This window comes from Pipra filicauda, unplaced genomic scaffold (assembly GCF_003945595.2).
Source record: "Pipra filicauda isolate LSUMZ 115617 unplaced genomic scaffold, ASM394559v2 scaffold137_size4652046_pilon, whole genome shotgun sequence".
NCBI lineage: Eukaryota > Metazoa > Chordata > Aves > Passeriformes > Pipridae > Pipra > Pipra filicauda.
The window spans coordinates 4244063-4260029 of record NW_024103851.1 but is presented as its reverse complement, the minus strand read 5'-3'; the positions used below and the strand labels follow the sequence as shown (position 1 = coordinate 4260029).

General features: G+C 49.5%; 2 protein-coding genes across 5 annotated transcripts in view; one reads left to right on the top strand and one right to left on the bottom strand.

Moving 5' to 3' along the window:
* Window positions 1-1075: 1075 nt before the first annotated feature.
* On the bottom strand, window positions 1076-2375 carry LOC113983145 (E3 ubiquitin-protein ligase Topors-like). The gene is made up of 2 exons (XM_027711979.2): window positions 2219-2375; window positions 1076-2111 (listed from the first exon to the last, which is right to left on the bottom strand). The coding sequence occupies exon 2, from the start codon at window positions 2098-2100 to the stop codon at window positions 1096-1098; it is 1005 nt and encodes a 334-aa protein (XP_027567780.1). The 5' UTR covers window positions 2101-2111; window positions 2219-2375; the 3' UTR covers window positions 1076-1095.
* An 8664-nt stretch (window positions 2376-11039) lies between these two features.
* Window positions 11040-15967, top strand: part of CDK13 (cyclin dependent kinase 13) — a 47575-nt gene continuing 42647 nt past the window's right edge. For all 4 annotated transcript variants that reach the window (XM_027712023.2, XM_027712018.2, XM_027712021.2 and 1 more), the window contains exon 1: window positions 11040-12761. In XM_027712023.2, the coding sequence (XP_027567824.2) occupies window positions 11566-12761 (1196 nt within the window). In that variant the 5' untranslated portion in view covers window positions 11040-11565. The remainder of the gene's footprint in view (window positions 12762-15967) is intronic.

Below are 15967 nucleotides of genomic sequence, written 5' to 3'. Positions count from 1 at the left end.
AGCTGCAGGACATGAGAGGCCATCTTCGTGAGACCTGAGCAGAAGACAGCAGTCCAGCCAAAAGAGCCCAAAGAAGCCAAGACCAGTGGTCAGGCTTGATGCTGCAGAGGAAGGCAAAATTCTCTGGGGAGGACCAATGTCAATCTGCCTGGGGAAAAATTCCTTTCTGACCCCAGTGCTTGCGATCAGCTATTCCCTGAGCATGTGAGCAAGACCTGCTGCCTGCTTGTCCCACAGGCTGATTCAACTCCCAGGAGGTGCTCAAGCCCTACTTTGCCTCAACCTGGAGCCATCTCAGGGGCTTCCGAGAGTGGCCACATGTCCCCGATCTAATTGACCTTGAAGACAATTCCTTCCTGTGTCTGGTAGGACACCAGTGGGTGCTCCAAAGCACTGGGAACCCTGGCAACATCACTTCATGCCATTTCTTACAGCTGCTGACCCCTGCCTCTGCAGGGGATGGGAACAGAAAGCTCTGCAGGGCTCCTCCCAAAGAAATCCTCTTGGTCTTGCCACTGCTACCCAGCAGAGAAGGGCTGAGAACGTTGGGCAGCTCCAGATGTTCTGGATCTTTGCATCCAGCAGCCCTATTCAGCCTCTATCTTCTTCCCTTCTCACCTGCTGAATCCTGTTACTCCAAGACTTGCCTCTGGCTCGGACACCCCTGCCCATTCGGTGTGCATCCTTGAAAGCCTTCCCACGAGTGAGGTTGCCCCGGATGATGTCGAGAAACCAGAGCAGAGCAGAAGGAACTGGGTGCAGCTGAGGACATTGTTCTTCTGGTAAACCAGCTGTCGAGAAACCAGAGCAGAGCAGAAGGAACTGGGTGCAGCCGAGGACATTGTTCTTCTGGTAAACCAGCTGTCCCTCCTGCCTACTCTGCCCTCAGCACCTACTGCACTGTGGGTGTGCAGCTGCAGTGGGATTTCCTGCAGGAGAAGGTGCCATGCATGTGGCCCTGGGGTTCCAGGGACCCGTGGCCATGCCCAAAAGCAGGTGATTGCCGCCTATGGTGGGGCATGAGGGGAAAAGAAGAAGGCACCGGGAGAAGGGAGAGAAAGCAACACCCAGAGACTGAGTCAGAGAAACAAAATTTTATTTCTTTTTTCTTGAACTAAGGCTTGGTCGCTTCCGCCGACGGCGGGACGGCCTCTTGCAGGGCTGGGGAGGGTCCTGTGGGCCAGAGGCCCTCCTCTTCTGGGGGCGCCGGGGCCCCCCGGGCAAGCAGTCCCTGTCTTGGCCAGGAGTGGAGGAGCTGCGGGTGCAGCCCTGGCCAGAGGGACCTGCTACTGCTGCTGCCTCTTCCTGGGGCCGCTCCTGCTCTGCAGGGGCAGGTGGAGATGGAGAGCGTCCAGGACTTCCATGGAGAGGGACCTCCAACGTGCTGGTGTCCTCCTCCGCACTGGAGACTGCAGGGCTACGGGAGAAGGCCAGGCCGGGGCTGGGAGTCCTCTCGCGAGAGGCAGAGGGTCCAGGCCTGGCTGGGGGGCTGCCCTGCTCCTCATCAGTATGGGAGGCCAGGAGGGCCATCTGCCGCCGGATCTCATCATTGCACCTGTCAGCGGCAACGCTGATGAGCTGGCGCACAAAAGCCACGGTGTGGTCTTGCAGGATGGGCTGCAGCTCCCGGACCAAGGCCTCCTGGTCCAGTCCAGAGCGGCACAGATTTGCCAAGATGGTGCTCTCTGCCAGAGCCTCTTCCCACCACTGGGCACCGAACAACACCGACAGCTCCTGGTTCAGCCAGGGCAGCACAGGCTCTAGGATTTCTGGAGACTCCTGGAACAACCTTGCCCAGAGCTCCACAGGGAAGCCAGCTACGTAAGTAGGCATCTGCTCCTCATCCGCCTCCTCATCCTCCTGGTCAGCAACCACTGGGTCCGAGGGGGGTTCAAGAAATATCTCCAAAAAGTCTTCCTCTGACCGCACAGAGTAGATGATGGCGTGGATACCCTGCCTGCAAAGGGGGCACGAGGGCGTCTTCTTTGCCCAGCGCACAATGCAGCCCAGGCAGAACACGTGGAGACAGGGCATTACAGAAGCCACCTCTCCTTCAGCGTCACGGCAGATGGGGCAGTTCCACGGTGCCTCCTCGGCCATGTTGCAGCAGGCTGGGGAGAGCTGAGGGCAGGAGCCGTTCCCTCTTGCTGGCGTGACACACTGCAAAGTGGTCACTTGCTGTCCCAGGGAGGCAGCGGAAGTTTCCCGCACAGCCTACCTGTGCTGCTGCAAGCACTCCTCACAGTACCCGGCTGCCTGAACCACGCAGGGCCAGGGAAATGGGCAATAATAGCTCGGGGATGAGCACTGAAAGCTGCCAATGGCAACCTCCAACGACTTCGCAGCCTTCTGGTCCTCCCAGGCACGCCCGACAGGACCCTAGGCGCCAGCGAGTCTGAGCCAGGCTCTGCCGGTGCCCAGATACGGGCAGCCGGGGATGAGAGGTCACAATCTACGGAACGCTGATGTTGCACCCCACTGCTCCATGCCAACGCCCTCGACAACACACCTCCCGAACCTGGCGATGTCCGAGCAGGCTTTTCACCGCCTCAGGAACATGGCATCAGGCGAAGAAAAGGGCTGCACGGGCCGTGCTCTCCCATCATTTCTTCGTGCCTCTGGCTTTTATAATCATTTGGAGTCGTCAGTCCAAGCACTTTTCTTTTAGAAGAGCAGTACTTGTTACTTTTAAGTTTGTGTGACAGGGAAGGGTGCTTTGTAAATTGGCCACGTGGGTCGGCCCACTAAAATCTTGTGCGATGACGGCCCAGGTTCTCTATTCACAGTGCTGCTTGTCTATGCCACTGGGAGACGCAAAGACATCCTGGCATTTCAGGCCGGCCTCTGCACAAAGTTCTTGCCAGTTTGGTTTTAAAGTCAGAGTTTTTCCTCTCTACAGCCTTACTGGGTCGGGGGTGATGGGCACAATGGGGTGGTCATGTAAGAGATTGGTCCGTCTCTGACTTGCTACTTTGTTTTTACATTGACCGGGGCAATAAACAACTGGTAATTAGCCGCTCCGCCGATTCACAATAGGTGTTAAGGGGCAATTAAGCGCCTTGGGCAAGGCTTCTTTGAAGCTGTTAAAATTGCACAAGGGGCAACTAACCACTTCACACTAAGGAAGCTATTTCCATCAGCTTAGGTACGTGCGTGCCAAGTGTAAGTTTTGCAGGCTACCAGCAGCCTCCTCCGGAGCCCAGTGACTTAACAAACTGGCGAACACTGACTTTAGCTCTTGGCAGGGGTGTCTTCATCGACCTAGAGCGATGTTTTCGACTGCTTGCTGGCACCCCTGGAAAGTCTCCAACAGAGAGTTTTTACGTTTTCCTGGCTTGGCAGAGCCAGCCTGCCTGGATACCAGCAGCTTAACCAATGGACATCGTGGAAAGTTCTGCCCCGAGCCAAGATGGCTAGTGAGGGCCCAGCGGGGGGTATTTTAGGCAGTGCCCAGCGTTGTTTTTGCCAGCTGGTGTTGTCCAGGGTCCCGTGCTGACTGCTGGCCCCACTCCGCGCTCTGTCCTGCTCGTGTCTCACCTGCCTGCATCTCCTGTTTGTCTTGGATCCAGTCCGCTCACCACCTCTATTCACAATGCTGCTTGTCTACACCACTGGGAGAGGCAAACACATCCTGACATTTCAGGCCAGCCTCTGCACAAAGTTCTTGCCAGGAGGAAAAGGTTAAAAAACCAACCAATCATTTATCTCCTTGGATCAGGGCCTTACCTGAGCATCCTTAGAGCCATCTCCTATGCCACTGGGAGTTGGCCTGGCTGACCCTGGGTTTTCCTGACCAGCCTTTTCTTATTTATTAATAAGCAGGACGTGATGCCTTTCTTTAAAAAGATTTGTATTTCCACTGGATCCATTAATTACAGAGCCCTGTAAGCCTTGGTTCTACTATGTGTCACTGATGGGTTTAAATCTCTGTAGGATGAGGCTACTCCTTTGCAACTGTGCATTTCTCTTTCCTACCTAATTCTTCACAAATTTGGAGACTCAGTATGTAGACAGACTAGAACCACTGAATCACAGAATCAGGCTGGAATAGAATTATATTGGAAAAGACCTCTAAGGCTTTGGAGTCCAAATGCAAACTTAGCACTGCCAAGGCCACATCTAAGGGATGGGCCTAAGTGCATCATCTGCAGGTCTGAGATACCTCCAGGGATGCTGACTCTACCACTACCCTGGGCAGCCTGTTCAAGTGCTTGTCAGCCATTTCAGTGAAGATATTTTCAACCATTTCAGTTAAGATATTTTCCCGCTTTTTGCTCTGGCGTTTGGAGGACACTGTACCGCCAGGTGTCAAGGAAGTATCTCAGTAGGGACAGACAAGAAGTGGGAAAGAGAGGTAGAATTGTTTGTGTGGCCATTTCTGGAGTGTACTTCCCTGGTATCAACACTGTTTATTAGACAAATCTTATTAAACAAAAGAAAATTCAAATGGAAAAAAAATTATTTTGACTTTGTAAAATTAAATAATATTCACGGCTTAATATTCTTTGAAGTATTTTGCTGTTGCCAAAGTTATCTGTTTCTCCCACCCCCTTCTTACTCGAAATACAAAGCTTGACAATTTAGACAATTTAAGTAATTTTATATGTGGTTTATATAAACTTCCCATTAATTCAGGCACCACTTAGGAGCTTACAGAGAGAAAAGAGTGTCTGTGTATGTCAGTATTGTAGTGCAACATTCTTGGGTAGACTTCCTTAAGTTTAACATGTACTTATACAGTGATATTGCAACAGATACCTTGGGAAAAAAAGGGAAGAGGAAGGGAGGGAAGGGAATTATGCTGCATTTATTATTGGAAAACAGAGATAAACCAGTGAGACAGCCTGTTGGCACCTCTGAAAAGTTAACCCCCATAATTTCTGAGGCAGAATTCTCTACTTTAGGTCTAGGGTTATCATATCACCTTCCCAGGCAGTATCAAGCTAATAAAAATGTTAGCTTTCATTCCACAGTTTGAGTGGTGAATGGCATGAATGGTTTTAATTTATTTGCAGAATTAGGAGCTGCTCCAAGAGCAGCAGTTCAGAAGTGAGTGCTCTTGGAGGATGATAGATTTCTTGCAGCAGAAGTACTCCTGTGAATTCAGTTTCTGGTTTCATGTTCTTTGCTATGCTGACCTCTAGGGAAACTTTTCTACAAAATGGTTTGCCAAAGCATTTGTGTGGGGTGCTATTGTGGCTTCAAACCAGTCACAGACCTTCTTATTCTAGGGACCAGGCTTTTGGTGTCAAATTCAAAGTAGGCCCTGACATGAAGCTGCAAGCTGTTTGCTGCTCCCTCAGGTGGTTGCAGCATGCTTGAGTGACTAAAGGTCTTGGTACACTTAAGCAGGGCTCAGTCAGCAGAGGAAATGCATCCTGAGTTAAGAAATGGGGTGATTGTTCTGAACATTTGTGAACTTGGTAGTTAAAAATCTGAAAAGACCTCTGTGCTCTGAGTTTGTGGAGGGCAGCATATACTTTTCCATCCATTGCTAAGACTACTTCAGCAATGGATGAATCTGGTATCAACCACTTAAGTTCTAGCCTAATGGCTTTGGGAAGTATTAATAGTTTGCTTTCCCAAAGGAGTCAGGGTGAGTGGCAACCGTGCAAGTGTGTCCCAGCAGCAGGCAATAAGCCTGCTTTAGAAGAGAATGGGCTTTAAAGCCATGACATTTTGTTTATAACTGACTGCACTAACTCTGTCTCTTAGTGCAAATAGTTCTTCTCTATCTTCTTTCCTAGAATCACAGAATGGTTTAGGTTGGAAGGGACTCTAAAGATCATCTCGTTCCAGCCCCTCTGTCATGGGCAGGGACACCTTCGCTACCCTCAAGCTAAATTTATGGAACACTGTGACTTCCTCTTCTTTGTTATGCTAGACTAACCATGCTCTGCCAGTCTCCCCTGAAATTAAGATTTTGGTTCACTGATGATCTTCATAGCGTTTTCTGCTCTTGTTGTGAATTTGCCTTTCTCTAAATAAGAATGACCAGAACAGAAACTCAGTGATGTAACAGTGACTTAAAGACAGCATTAATCTCTCAACCCTTCTGTGTATGACATTTCACTGCATTTGATATTTCACTGGTAAGTCCACTTGTGTCCTGATCAACCAATACAGAGGTCTTTATCCTTCTCTGTTTTTTCCAACACTTGAGTTCCCAGATCATAGCAACATTCTTCTGGTTGGGAAGAACAAACACTGACATATTTAATCTAGCCAATTTTTCAACAGGGCCTTGGAAAACATGAATTATTGCGCTTCAGTAAATAGACAATCTTAGGGCAAGATGCAAATACAGTTGCAGTAAAGAAATAGCAAAAGTAGTAATAAAAAATACTCCTGGACTAAACATTACAGTATATGTAGACATGTTATAGGTAAATAAACCAAATCAAAATTTAGCAGCAAAATTTATTGTGAGATTTATATAAAGTGCAGATAAGCAAATCAGCGCGCTGGGTGGCCTGGAGAGACCCCTGCTCCCCACCGGCCCACAAGCCCAATAAAAACAAACAGCAACTTTTATACTTTTTCAACTCCCCCTCCCACAGTCACTTGTTAGCTCTTGATTGGGCTTGGCTTCGTTCTGGTTGGTTCTGTTGTAGGCCCATTTCAATTGCCAGGGACTTTTCCATCAGTAGCTTTAATTAGCCCAATGTCCTTGGAGCTGAATATGGGAAGGTATCCAGATGGTCCAGATGTTCTCCTTGGCTCTTCTTTATCATGTCCATCCTTGACCCTCTGATCCTCGTTCTCTTCTTCTTTTCTAATGAGTAACTTAGACAATATTTTTAGAAAAGCAGGATATGGTATACATGCTCAGTAAAGCAAGATACTCTATCTTTGCCAACTAGGTAGGGATCTGCCAGTTACAGGACAGTCAACTTATAATAATAATACAGCAGTTAACTATTCCGCAGCTTACAACTCCCTAGTCCCAACCAAGCATTAGCTATAATATACAGAAAATACAATATATATATTTTGACGAGTAAATTTTACCATTGCTTACTTATTACAGACACCAGCCTATATTTTGTAAAATAGTTACAAGACGTGAAAGCGTACAGTACTTCAGAGAGTAAGAATAAGATGCCTTCTAAGATTTCCACAATTATCTAAAAAAAGACCTCCAAACCCAAACTTAACCAACCAAAAAAACCCTCAAGCTACAAATTTTAATTTCTAACTCTCTCTGTGTTTGGGGAAAATTGTACTTGTAGGAGAAAAAGCAGGTTGATACTGGAAGACTGGAAAAAAAATTCGAAGAATTCTAGATACATGTTGCCGCTCAGGAGAAAGCGAAAACTAGACAACTTTTCCCACCACCACCCCCCAAAACCCCCCCCAACCAAATAAAAATCATCCTTAAGGAAAAACGCCTTCCAAGTCAACAAACAAGCCCTGAGGAATTCTGCTGAAAAATAAAGATCCTTAAACTACTGAAAACTTTTCGTATTTCTTTTTATCTTAAAGCTTTTTTATCTTAATGCTTAATCTAGACAGTTATGCTGCAGTAGAAGGATGTTGCTAAGGACTTTTTACACATGGTGGCAAAGGCAGGACACAGAAACTTTAAAAGACAGAAGGAAGGAAGTACAACGAAAACCTTAACAAGAAAAAGAAGTGGTAACATTGCCCATGACATGTAGGAACAGTCTCCTCCTTAGTGTATGACCAGCTCAGCATCTATTTGTACCAACTGTATTATACTAACAATGGTGAACAGTTGCTCAGAATAGACTCTTGGGAGCCTTAATGTGCTTTTCCAGATACAAAAAAATATTTGAGTAAAGAATCAGCATATAAGTTGAGCTTTAAAAAAAAAAAAAAAAGTTACCTAAATGTTAGCCCAAGTTTCCTCCACAGGATGGCTGTTAGGAAAGTGCTCTTCTAAGGGTCCCATTTCTAGAGCTGGCATCCAAATACTTTGGGGCTGATAGTATTTTGGCTAAAACCTTCCAGCTGTTTTTTCTCTAGTGTTTACCACTGTTTTCATGTGCTGACCATACAACAATACCTTGCAAGATATGAGATATCTCCAACCAATATTCCTATGACACAAGGTTTCAGCTTGTTGTGGAACAACCATCTCTTCAGAGTTCTGGTTCTCACACCACTGCAGGTGCCACTGCCAAAGTCTGATCTGGCTCTCCTTTCTCTACTATTTGCTCTTCCCCACTGAGCCTGGTGGAAACAAGTTGTAATGCATCTTGAATTTTCTGGCTCTTTGCAAAGCCAAAAATTGGCACTGTGCCATCAAAGACTTCAATGCTTCTGAAGGATTTCATTCTCTGCAAGGGATCTGTTTCAGGTCTGCTTTGTTATGTCAGGCAGGAATCTATGGGTTTCTATAGGTTTCCACTGTCAAATCCTGTGCTGCCATTGCCTATTGGCTGACAGCTGCCAACACTGCCATGATTGTTGTTGGCAAATCCCCCTTCAACCTGGTGTAACTAATTTCCAGGCAGAGTAAACTCTCTGTCATTAGGAGCTTAGCTTCTAGTTAAGCTTCTCTGACAAGTCACGGGGCTCGCTCCACATAGAAAACACCATCAGTCCACTGCTAATGACACAAGTCCTTCAAATAACATATTCCTGCTCCAGAAGTGCCAGCTAATGCTTGGGAGTAAATTAGAAATTGCAGCCTGTGTTTCATTGTCCAGATCTGCCCTGTATAATTATCCACAGTCTCTCCACAGCTCCCTCTGTGAAGGGTTGTTGGCTTTCTGGGTTCTGTTTTGGGCATTTTTTTTAGCATGCCAGAAACTTGATGGTGCACTGGCTTTGCTGAGTGTGTTGTCACACATCCTGGAGAACCTCTTAGGAGTCACTGAACATTCATGTACACAGTGAGCAGTACAGGACCCCAGCAAAGCTGAGAGCAGCCTCCAGGCCACCATGTGAATGAATGGCCAGTCTTCGCGAGCGAAGATTTGGGAAAGGTCATTAACCCTTCCAGCCTGCGCAGTGGATTTTTAGGTGAGACACAGCGTGCGCTGAACTGAGCCCACCCTTTAGTCCTGAGGTTCATCTGCCGGGGCCGAGCAAAGCTTGGACAGTGGCAGTGAGGTCCCCAGGATGTAGGTTTGTTTAGAGTGACCTTCTCTTAGGTGGATTGCCTTCCACGGCTGACGAGCTCCACCTGCCCAGGGGGCCGGGAATCGAACCCGGGTCGCAGCGGTGAGAGTCAGACACTCTAACCACTAGACCACCAGAGGCCCCCAGGCCACCATGTAAAGCTAAGCTATTCCACAACAGCCACAGATGGAATCTGGGAGGCATGGCACATAACACAGCTCCTGGGAAGATGTGAGGCATGTTGCTACTGACCCCTACATCCCACAGTAGTCTCACAAGGCACAGCATATTGATAAAGAAACATGATTTGGCAAAGTATAAACATGTCACTGCCTAGGTCTGAGCAATCCTCCTTGGACAGGGACCTTCTCTCCTTCACCATCCAATGGGACGCTATCAGAGAATGGAGAAAAAAGAGGCGTGGCTGTTCTGCACGTGACACTTGCCTTAAGAGAAAGCCTAAAGGAAGTGCATGTGTGTGTGTGCATAACTACAGAAATACATAATGAATGCTTTGATGGCAACGTTTGTAAGAAATGTGAATTGGAACAGAGAGGTGATGGGTGAAGTAAAGTAACAAACTTGTGAAAGGAGGTTTGCTGGAAGCAGATGATGCACAGGACCTAGATAGGAAGAGTGCTTTTGCTTGGGTTTAGAAATGGAGAGGAAATTATTACATTAGAGGGATTCAGGAAGCTGAAATACAACAGTGAAAAACAAGTGGGTTTCTTTGGTTTGGTTCTTTATTTTTGCACAGTTTTACAAAGACAAATAACCAGTACGTATGTAACAACAATACTAACAACAATTAGTAAGGTGGCCGGAAGACTTTTAACTGCCTAGGGAAAGACAGATTCTGCTTTCACAACGACATTTAAGATGGTATGGCAGATGCTACCAATGGAAGAAAGTCAGACCAGGAAGGTGAGTGGAGGAACAGGCAGCAGTCACAGACCCAGTCCGGAAATTCAGTAAAACCATGAAAAAGCAAAAGGACAGAGAGGGCAGAAAAAGGGAAAAAAGAGCTCGAGACTTCATTACAGTATGAAATCAGAAATCAAGAAGTTGGGAAGGAAACTTAAAATGTTCTAAGTTTGTTTCAGTACTGTAAGACAGCAAAAAATAAACCCAAAAAACTTTTCAGGAAGCAATGAAGTGGCTTCACTTTTAAAAGGTACACATGCCTTCTAACTGGAGCGATTTTCTCCAACGGTGTAATTCTGTAGGAGCTCTCACTCCTCCCTTCCCCCCAAATCAATAAGCAGGGCCTACACAAAATAAAAGCAGGGAAAACCACCTGGAAAGCGGGGGATTTCCTACGCTGCCTCCCGCAGCGCCTGCCCCGCTACAGCCCACAGGATGAGTCCGGATGGAAGGGATCACACAGCGGGTCATCTGGTCCAACCCCCCTGCCCAAACAGCATCATCCTAGAGTACATTGCTCAGAGTTGTGTCCAGACAGTTCTTGAGTATCTCCAGTGAGGGAGACTCCACAACCTCTCTGGGCAACCTCTTCCAGTGCGCCGTCACTCGCAGTAAAGAAGTTCTTCCTCGTGTTCAGGTGAAACCTCCTGTGCATCAGTTTCTGCGCGTTGCCTTTAGAGAGCGCTGATGGCAGAGACACAGAGAGCCGCGGAGGACGCGCAGTGCCGTCAATCGCTTCGTTCAAGGCCCTCCCCCCCGTCCGCCGCCATCCTCGCCCCCTCCCGCCGCCCGCAGGACGGGCGCGGCGCAGTTCCCGCGAGAGCCGCGGTATCGCGAGAGCCGCACAGGACGGACGGGGGAGGAGGAGAGGTGAGATCTCGCGAGAGCGGGCGGTTCTCGGGCATGCGGGCGAAGGCGGCGGCGCCGCGCGCGATTGGCGGGCCGCGCTCCCCCTCCCCCGCGCGCCGCCGGCTCCGCGCATGCGCCGCGCGGCGCCGGCCCGTGTCCGTGTTTCCCCGGTGTGGGTGTCACCGCGCGATACCGTCGAACCCCCGTCAGCGCCCCGGGCACAGCCACCGCCACCTCCGGGCCCCGCCGGGCACGATCCGCGGGAGCGGAGCCGCGCAGCGCCCCGGACGCCCTGCCCGGGGGCGGCCCGGCCCAGCTTGACCCCGCTGCCCTGCCGGGGAGCGCCTGAGGGAGGAGGAGGCGGCCCCGCGGCCCGCGCCCGGTGTCCGTGTCCCCGGCCGCGGCCCAGGATGGAGTAAGGAGGAGCCGCCGCCGCCGGGAGACACTTCCGCGTTGCGGGAGAGGCCGCGCCGGCCTGCGGGGCGCTCCCGGTGCCGCTCCGCCGCTGCCGACTCGGGCAGCGCCCCCAGCCCCGGCCCGACTCCGTATGTACTGGCGGGGCCCCATGTGAGGCGGGCGGGCGGTGCGGGAGCGAGAGAGGCCCCGGCGCGGCCGCAGGGGTCGGTCCCGGTGCGGGTCCCCATGGCGCCCTGAGCGCGGCGGCGGGTTCCTGGGCCGCGCCCTCGGCCGTGAGCGAGCTCGATGCCGAGCACCTCGGACGCGGCGGCCGGCGGGAGCGGGGGCAGCCGGGGCTGGGGCAGCGGCGGCAGCGCGGCGGTGGAGGCGGCGGCCGACAAGAAGCGGCTGCACCACCGGAGGCGGAAGCGCTTCGCGGCCCAGCCGCAGCCGCCGCCGCCGGCCCCGCACCCGCTGCTGTTCCCGCTGTTGCAGCCGCCGCTCCTGCAGCCCCCGCTGTTGCAGCCACCACTGCCGCCGCAGTCCCTGCTCTTCCTGGCGGCCACCGGCGCCTCCTCCTGCTGTGGGGACGGCGGGGAGCGGAAGCGGCCGCGGGGCAAGCGGCGCTCGGGTTCCCGGCACAAGCGGCGGCGGGGCCGCGGCGGCGGCGGGGGCGGCGGAGGCACCCAGGAGGCGGAGAAGCGGCGCAGTAGCGGCGGGCTGAGCACGCTGGTGGAGGAGTACGACGACGTGAGCTCCCAGTCCGAGGGGCTGCTGGGCGGCGGTGCGGCCGGCGGGGGCAGCGGTGGGGGTAGCCCGGGCTCCTCGTCGGGCGGCGGGACACAGCGGCAGCGGAGCGAGGCGGAGCGGAGCGGCCGGTCCCGTCGGGAGCACCGCGGTAGCAGCGGGCGCTCCAAGGAGCGGCACCGGGAGCACCGCCGGCGCGGCGAGGACAAGGCGCAACAGGAGGGGGCGGCGGCGCTGGGCCGCGGGGCACCCGAGCCCTCTTCGTCGTCCTCCAAGTCCCGCAGCCGCCACAACCACACCGGGAGCCAGGACCGGGAGGGACTCAAGAGCACCAGCGGCGGCGGCAGCGACAGCCGCAGGAAGGGCTCCCTCGCCTCGCCCAGCAGCGGCAGGAAAGAGCGGGAGAGCAAAGGGCATCGGAGCCGGACTAAAGCGGCCAAGGAGCCGCCGTCGGCTTACAAGGACCCGCCGAAGGCTTACCGGGACGACAAGCCTGAGCCCAAGGCGTACCGGCGGCAGCGCTCGTCGCCCAGCCCCGGGCGGGATGACAGCCCTCCGCTGCACCGCTCCTCGCAGAGCCAACGCGGCCGCAAGTCGCTCAGCCCGGTGAGCGCCCGCTCACCGCTCAGCCCCTACAGCCGCCGCCGCTCCCCCAGCTACAGCCGGCACAGCTCCTACGAGCGCGGCGGGGATGTGTCACCCAGCCCCTACAGCAGCTGGCGCCGGTCGCGGAGCCCCTACAGCCCCGTTATCCGGTGAGTCCGGGCCGGGGTGGGGCGGGAAGGAGGAATGGGGAAGGGGGCTCGGTATGTGGAGGAGGGTAGTCATGGCTCGGGCTGAGATGCAGGGAAGGTCTGAGAGGTGTGCATTCTGCAACAGTCTTGCCCTCTTGCTGCCAGAAAGCTGGGTCGGGGGGAAGGGTAGAGGGACAAGTACAAAGATCTTCCTGTCTTGTCTCTTGGGGGTAAACGGAGACGCGGTTGCCTGTGTCTGTAACTCTTCTGCGTCTAGTTTCTCTCCGTGGGAGACCACCTAGTTGGAAAAAGGCTTTTAAATGTAAAAAGGGCACGAGAACATTCTCAGATTAGAGTGACTGAAGGAAGATGCTTTTTGGAGGACAGGTTTTCTGAAGGACCAATTTTGATTTTTAAATCTTTACTTATAGAGTACAGACATTCTCTGGTACATTTTTATGTATCGTATTGCCCCGTAAAATAGGATTCATATTAAATACATTTGGTTTTGGTTTAATTCCCACTAATCTAAAGAGAGAACAAGCTCACAGGTAGTTTGTGTTTACAAGTGTTTCTTGTTCTTTTTAGAGGTCTACAGAAAGACTTAAACTCTCTGTTTTGCTAGGAAAACGAGTCAATGTCAAGATGTGTTAAATTGTCTTGTGTTATACACAACCAATGAAAATAAATGTAAGCTCTTTTTCTAGTAAGGTTGTGTACATGAATGTATTGGAGTGTGTTTGCAAATAACTTTTTTTCAGTTAGTGAGATCTCAGGGTGTAAAAGTCAGCATTGCGTGATTTTGAATTTTATACGGAGAGGAAATGTGAGCTGTATGTTTCTAATCAGATACAAACCGTGTGGTGGAATTAAAGCTCTTCAGAATATTTTAACCTGCATCAAAGTCCACTGAGAATTTAAAGTACTTGCTCAGTATGTGTTTATAACTGAAGACTTTTATTTCCTATATTGGAATCCTACTGTTGCCTCATTGTTTATAGGTTTACTTAAATTCATGTCTGGACTTTTAATTTTAAATTCATCAGGCAATTTGTCGTTCTGCTGGCAAAAATTTTGTTTACAAGGCATTACCGTACAAGGCAGTTACCACTTGTCTGGGAACTGTTCTCTGGTGTTTCTGATGAGTATTTTGTGTTGGTTTCCATTTGGGGTGTCCTGTAGTGTATCCAGGGAACATGCTGAAGCTGTTCTTGTGTTTCACTGGCTGTTGGTAGGGTCTGCTGTCCTGGGTGTGCTGTTTAAAGAGCGAAGTAACAAAGCTGTGTCCTACTTTGTTCAGAAAGAGGGAGAACAAAGGTGCCTTGGGATAAAAATAGTGATTGTTTTAAGGTGTGGTTGTATGAAACAGGTTTGTATACGAAGTGTTTCAAACAGAAAACAATGTAATTGCTCTGAAAAACAGCATGTTGTTCTGTGAGAGCCTGTTACAAGTGGTTAAGAATACACTTTCAAAATTATTTTAATAACAGCATATTAGGAATATTATCTGCATAGCTTGATTTAAATGCTCAAGGAATCAGATTATTTTTTGTAGTTTCTTATATCCTGGAATAAGAAAGCTAATAATGATGAGCAAAATGATGTACGTGAGGTTTGCCTTTGGTAATAGCTGTATTAGTCACGTTGACAGCCCAGTTAAGCCTAGGGTTCTGTCTTATGCCCAGATTGATCAGGTTGTAGTAGAGTTTTGTAGGATTGTGTTTCTTTTTTTTCTGTTGGGCCTGTGATTTTGAAGCATGAGAGTTTAAATGTCCTGATTTTTCTATTGACTCTGGTGAGCAAATCTTTGAGCTGCAGATCTGTTCCTAGGAGTTAGCTATGTGACTTCCCACCTTCCTTCCTCCATCCAGTTAAACTGTAATTTGCATCCAGTTTTTAACTGCTTACAGATAAATTACTTGTTGACAAATGCAGACTGTCAGGTTTACAGGAGAAGTATTGGAATGGTTGAGTGAAAATGAGAGGTTGCTATATGTAGAAAGAAATGTTGGTCTGTCCCAATGGGAGATTCATTGCAAAAATATAGTTTTCACAGAAAACAAAAGAAACTGAAAGTGTGAAGATTAACTCAGTTGTTCATTACGTTTACTAGTTGTGGAGAAAACAAAGCTAGTGGGTGTTTTTTTTTTTTTGCTCCCATACAGCTATTCCACGTTATGTGTACTGCAGTGGCAGTAGGGAAATAAAGATGGAAGGTTTTTATACTGTTGTTTCAACCACTGAAAACTATATCATGATCACTTTTTGCTGGACTCTCTGATACTACAACCGAAACGCTGAACATTTCTGCTGTCTTGTTTAAGATATAGTGGACTTAGACTTGATAGAATATTACAGTTTCATGAAGGCAACAGCTTCTTACAGCACCTGTCGTCTTCATCTGGATGATTTAAAGACGTAATTCTGGGCTTGTATCCTGCTGTAATGATGTCAGGACAGTAAGAACTTTTTATGTGACCGAGTATTCCAGCCTGCAAGTCTTTTTATCTTTTCATCCTGTGTCTCATATATGTCTTCTCTGATGTCGTGTAAATTATTTAGTTATTTTGGGGTGTAGAAAATAAGAGGGAAGTATTTCTAGCACACTTGGAAAGCTTGTGTTTTGAGTGCTGTTTTTTTCATCTGGATGTCTGAGCTGCTTAGGGAGAAACTTCTAGTAAACAGCTGAAGAGAAAAGTGAAGTCAGCTTTACTCATTTGCAGCAGCAACAGTGCACTTGAGTGAATTGAGGTTTGATTGTAGCAGTGAACTCTGACTACTGTCTTTAGGTGATGTTGCCTGTATGTGGGTTCTGAAGAAAAGCAAAGACAATGGAAGTGCGTTCCACACTTGGTGAATTCTTTTTGAATGGCAAACTAATTGCCTTTTCCATTATAATAGCAGGAAAAAATTGTGGTTTGGACAAACTGAATGTTTGAGCTGTTTTCACTTGTCTGACAAAACTTCTTTACTTGCTGCTGACGGATTTGTACTACTGTTTTTTCTTGTGGATAGAGTAACACAGATGTTCTAAAGCAGCACATGCATATTTTCAAAATGGAAATTCTTCTAAAAATATGAGGCATTTATTTCTCTAATGATAAGCTGGTTAAAAAAAATAATTCACAACCAAACCCCATGGTTGACAAAATAAGCAGACACAGTCTCTCGCTTCCTACAATTTCATCCTAAACTAGTTTTCAGAGAACTATTTTTTGTAACTTCAG

Excerpts from the sequence above, each read along its gene's own strand:
- LOC113983145 (XM_027711979.2), bottom strand. The coding sequence starts at position 2,100 with ATGGCCGAGGAGGCACCGTGGAACTGCCCCATCTGCCGTGACGCTGAA.